The sequence below is a fragment of the Mesitornis unicolor genome, unplaced genomic scaffold (assembly GCF_000695765.1).
Source record: "Mesitornis unicolor isolate BGI_N332 unplaced genomic scaffold, ASM69576v1 scaffold13546, whole genome shotgun sequence".
Lineage (NCBI taxonomy): Eukaryota > Metazoa > Chordata > Aves > Mesitornithiformes > Mesitornithidae > Mesitornis > Mesitornis unicolor.
Genome location: NW_010191757.1, coordinates 10,859 through 15,384, shown reverse-complemented (window position 1 = coordinate 15,384; position 4,526 = coordinate 10,859). Strand labels below are relative to the sequence as shown.

At 40.3% G+C, this 4,526-nt stretch overlaps 1 protein-coding gene across 1 annotated transcript; it reads left to right on the top strand.

The window, feature by feature from the left end:
* The first annotated feature begins 64 nt into the window (after positions 1–64).
* Positions 65–4,209, top strand: LOC104542511 (survival of motor neuron protein-like). The gene is made up of 8 exons (XM_010186849.1): positions 65–120; positions 206–272; positions 360–482; positions 773–973; positions 1,350–1,502; positions 2,533–2,598; positions 3,133–3,243; positions 4,153–4,209. Exons 1-8 carry the CDS (start codon positions 65–67, stop codon positions 4,207–4,209), a joined length of 834 nt encoding a protein of 277 aa, XP_010185151.1.
* Positions 4,210–4,526: the final 317 nt, after the last annotated feature.

Below are 4,526 nucleotides of genomic sequence, written 5' to 3'. Positions count from 1 at the left end.
GCAGGGCTGCGGCGCGCCGGAAGTGACGATACTTGCATGCGTCCGCGCGAGGCAGTGGCCAGCTATGGCGGAGCGGGTGCTGTTCCGGCGTGGGACCGGGCAGGTAGGCGCTGGGGAAAAGCGGGACCAGGTGGGTCGGAGGGTGGGGCGACGACGGGAGGATAGTGGCTTTGGAGCGGCGGGAAAGCGGGCCGTGGCCCCTTAGCGACTCGGATGTGTGGGACGACACGGCACTGATCAAGGCGTATGACAAGGCAGTGGCCTCCTTCAAGGTAACGGGGGCGGCCCAGGTGCACCGGGACGCTGAGCTGAGGCCGTTGGGTCGCCTTTTGTTGATTTCGTCCTTTCTTTTCCCGCAGAATGCTTTGAAGGATGGGGAGTGTTCGGAGCCTTTGGTCAAACAGGAGCAGCACCTGGGGATGAAGAGGAAAAACAATAGAAAGAACAGGAATAGGACGAGTAACGCAGTCCCTTTGAAACAGGTCACCTCGCTGTAAATGCTAATGTTGTCCATACTGTATGTTGTGCTTTGCTGTGGTGCTCCAAAGCAGTTTTTTCATGACCTCAAGAGTAGCATTCTGGGGTGGAGGGGGTGATAATATTTGAAACCTTATTTATAGGTTACATTGAGCAATTTCACTAAATACAAAGGAAAAAGTTTCTGGATGGGACTCCTCTTTCTCATGGGTGGGACAAAATGTAGTTTAGGAAAAGGCATCTTTCTCTGATCATTGGTGTAGGTATTTACTTGCCTCTCTTGCCTCTGTTGCAGTGGAGAGTTGGTGACAGCTGTAATGCTGTTTGGTCTGAGGATGGTCATGTTTACCCAGCAACTATTGTCTCCATCAATCAGAAGAGAGGCACATGTGTTGTTACCTACATGGGGTATGGAAATCGGGAGGAGCAGAACCTGTCTGATCTACTTCTTCCAGTCAGTGATGAAACAGTAAGTGGGGTAGGGAAATCTGGGGAAGTGAGGGACGCTTTTTCGTTCTTCTGAAAAGGAGAAAGTGGGAGAATCAGCTGGTATGGCTTCAGTGTTCAGGGTGAGAATCAATACCCAATTTCATTGTGAATGAACACAAGCTGATGGAGGGAATGAAAGCATCCCTCCACTTCTTGAACTCAGTGTGGCAGAAAGGTAAGGGACAATAGGAAATTCACTGGTGAAAAATAACATACCTAAAATGGTAAGCAGATTATGAGGATGCAAGGTCTTTCCTGAGTAGGACTTGGAGGGCTAGCAAGAGGGAAGGATGTGGATGGGGCTTACCAAGCTCTTTCACACTAAAATTGCTTGCTGTAAACTACTGTCTGATGCATCTCATGAAAATGTCTTGGTCTTCTAGAATGACAGTGAGACTCCAAATTCAACAGATGAAAGTGAAAAATCTTTCCAGTTACCTCAAAACAGAAACAGCTACATGAAAGAAAGATTCTCCTCTCGAAACTTAGGTTTTCCCATACCACCAGCAGCTCCAGGCTTGGGAATGGTAAGCTCAGCCTTATTTGAAATTATTCATATACCACTGGTAGGTCTAGTGTGTAAATTCTGAGATAATAGGGCGAAATTTATCATTGTCTAGAAACCAAGTAATAGCATTTTGAGAATGGATATACAGATATGCATGTTAGAGCCTGTTGGTATGTTATTTTTTCATAATCTGGCTACAGTGTAGCCTTTTTTCAGCAGTGTAGTTGCTGTCTACTGAGGAAAGTCCTCTTCCTAGCTTAACGCTTGCTTTGCAATTGCCTTGTAACTTAAAAGAGGAGTGTTGTTCCCTGGACTGTGATAGTGCTGTTAGTGATAGCACTGTTGATCTTTTTAGATTGCATTTTTTCTAAACAATTGATAAGTTTCACTACACAGGACACTGAAGGCAGCAAAAGTGATGTCCAGATCTTGTAGAAGTTCTCAGCTGTAGCTTCTCTACAGAATTATGAGTGCTGGGGTATTGGTTATACTTTTTAGTTTTCCTGTTGTGTAGGAGTCTAAATAACAGTGCAGTTAAATGCAGCATTATATTTTCTAAATATCACTGTTTGTGCAAGGTTTCTTTATAAGATTTTATTTTATCTTTTTCGGTTTGTATCAACACATCTGTGTTTAAGCTCATTTTAAGACATTCACAAACATAATGGAATTTAGTCAGCATGTGCCCCCAGCCACACAAAACCAGAGAAATTATCTGTTTGCCCAAGGGCAGTATTAGATATGTTTCTTCATGTAAGAGTGCAACCACTTACTTCTCTTTAGGAATTTAAAAAACACAAACTTTTTAAAGTGCTTTTATTAACTAGAACAGTGTTTCAGCACTGTTTACCCAGTGACGTGTATGTTTTACTTTCCCAGTCATGCAGTGTTCTACAGAAATAGCTACTGTGGGGTTGTAACTGCAGTTTCATTAAGTTGCTGGGATGTATTGCCTTTAGTTTAAGGTTTGTGAATGGCTTCAAATAATTCTCTTAAATATAGTCATAATGCCTGCAATTTCTTTTTAATTTGCACTATTCAATTGTTTTTCAATGTAGCCAAAATTCAGGACATCACCGTCATTTTTGCCTTGCTGCCCACCCCCCTTCCTGGCAGGACCACCGGTAAGTGATAGGAGAATGAGGAAGAAGATGTCAGAGATGAGTATTGGTGATCTCAACTTTTCTAACTGAATAATGCTCACCCCTTGGGTTGTTAGAACACATTTCTGTATTAGAGTCTGTATTTTCCAGGTATTTAATAACACAATCAGTTTACAACTGTTACAAGAGTGTAATGCAAAAGGTCTGGTCTGCACTCATTTTTATGACAGTGAAGCTGTTGTTAAGAATATCAAGAGAAAAAATGTTTGAAGGAACTGCACCTTGTATTTGATTAACAGCATTCCAGTGATGCAGATATTTTCCTACAATAAAACTCCTTGTATACAGTCAAGCTGCAGGAATCCTATTTCTCCCAGGCTTTGGAAATCACATGTTTTTAGAAAATGTTGTCTTATTTTACTCCTTTTCAGAGAATACATTGAGGATATGTTCCTATTTCTCAGTTTTATATTTTGCTCTTTTAGAATTGTGTGCTATCTCACCTAGGATATACCCTACTGAAACACAGACTTTGTTTCCCTTGTGATTTCTTAGTTGATTCCTCCTCCACCACCTATGTGGCCAGACTCTCCTGAGTATGATGAAGCACTGGGGAGCATGTTGATAGCCTGGTACATGAGTGGTTATCACACGGGCTATTATCTGGTATGTGCCATTTTTGTCCTGAAATGTCATTGTAATTTTGTTCTTATGTTGCTGCTGCTGTTTTCAGCAAGAAGTTAGACAGGGAGAGTTACTTTTTAGATTTCATTCTAATTTATGATAGCTAAATTTAAGGGTATTTTGTGTTGTATAATTATTCTTGTCCTTGAGTAGGATTCGCATGAGCCAGCATGTATGCATAGCCGATGCTGTTTTAGTTCTTTGTTCCTCTGGAGGGGTCCCATTAGGTACTTTTATAGTCAGTGTTTTCTAGCTGTTCTGAAACAATCAGTTCTGTCCTTGTAGACAGGTGGAGTAAATCTGAATATGTTTATTATCCAGTAGTTTTCTATATATTCTCTTTGAGTATGAGTGGTAGTATCACATTTAGGATCAGATTGGCATTTTTGCGGAGCCTGTTTATCAGTAATGCTTTCAGGTGATTGGGAAGGTCCAGCAGGAGTTGTCAGAATAGTTGTGGAAATTTGTGACATGGAGTATTGATTTCTGTTTTCCTTTGTACATTTATGAAGAAAGAAAATTACAAGAGGAATTAAACCCTTTGTACTGGGGAAGTTGGAAAGGGGGGATTTGGTGCCATAGGATATCTTCAAAAGATTAATTTTGAAAGTTCTTGCTTCAGATTATATATAATTGTGGATTGCTTTTATTTGCTTGAACAAGAAACATGTATTTTAAATTACTCTGTAGAGCCCCTGATAATAAAAAAGACATGTAGTTTGGCTCTTATCCTTTCTAAACCGCCTATTCCAATTTACCTCAGGAGTTAAAAGCTATTGTTGATTTGTAAAGGGCTAAAAAAATATTTGTCCAAAAATGTTTTTGTTCTATGACTAAAGATTTTATTTCCGTGTTAGTAAAAACAAGATTTTACTAAATTGTGTCCTACAGGGTTTAAAACAAAGTCGAACAGAAGCCACAGTGGAGAGAGAAACACATGCAAAATAACTGAATATCCATCATTGTTTTGAAGGATTGTAAGTTCTGTAATTTTGTGTTAAATGAAGATACTGTGTTGCTTGAAAGATTTGTTTGAAACTACAACTAATTTCACAAGCTTTCCACAAATTTTGAGTTCTGTGCAAAAACTCTGATCTCTGGGACTTCCATACGTTCTTATGGCTCTCTACCAAGACCACTTCCACCAGTATCAATCCTTTTTTTGCTTAGCAGCTGTGGAATAGTATTTTCTGGGCTAGAATAAAGGAAAGTAGTTGCCCTGATGAGTGGTTTATTTACATAATCTCTCTACATCAGGATTAACA

Bases quoted from the DNA above. Each gene is read 5' to 3' on its own strand.
- LOC104542511 (XM_010186849.1), top strand. From the start codon at position 65: ATGGCGGAGCGGGTGCTGTTCCGGCGTGGGACCGGGCAGGTAGGCGCT. The intron at 974-1,349 runs GTGAGGGACGCT...TTGGTCTTCTAG, and splicing joins GGGTAGGGAAATCTGGGGAA to AATGACAGTGAGACTCCAAA. The intron at 2,599-3,132 runs GTAAGTGATAGG...GTGATTTCTTAG, and splicing joins CCTTCCTGGCAGGACCACCG to TTGATTCCTCCTCCACCACC.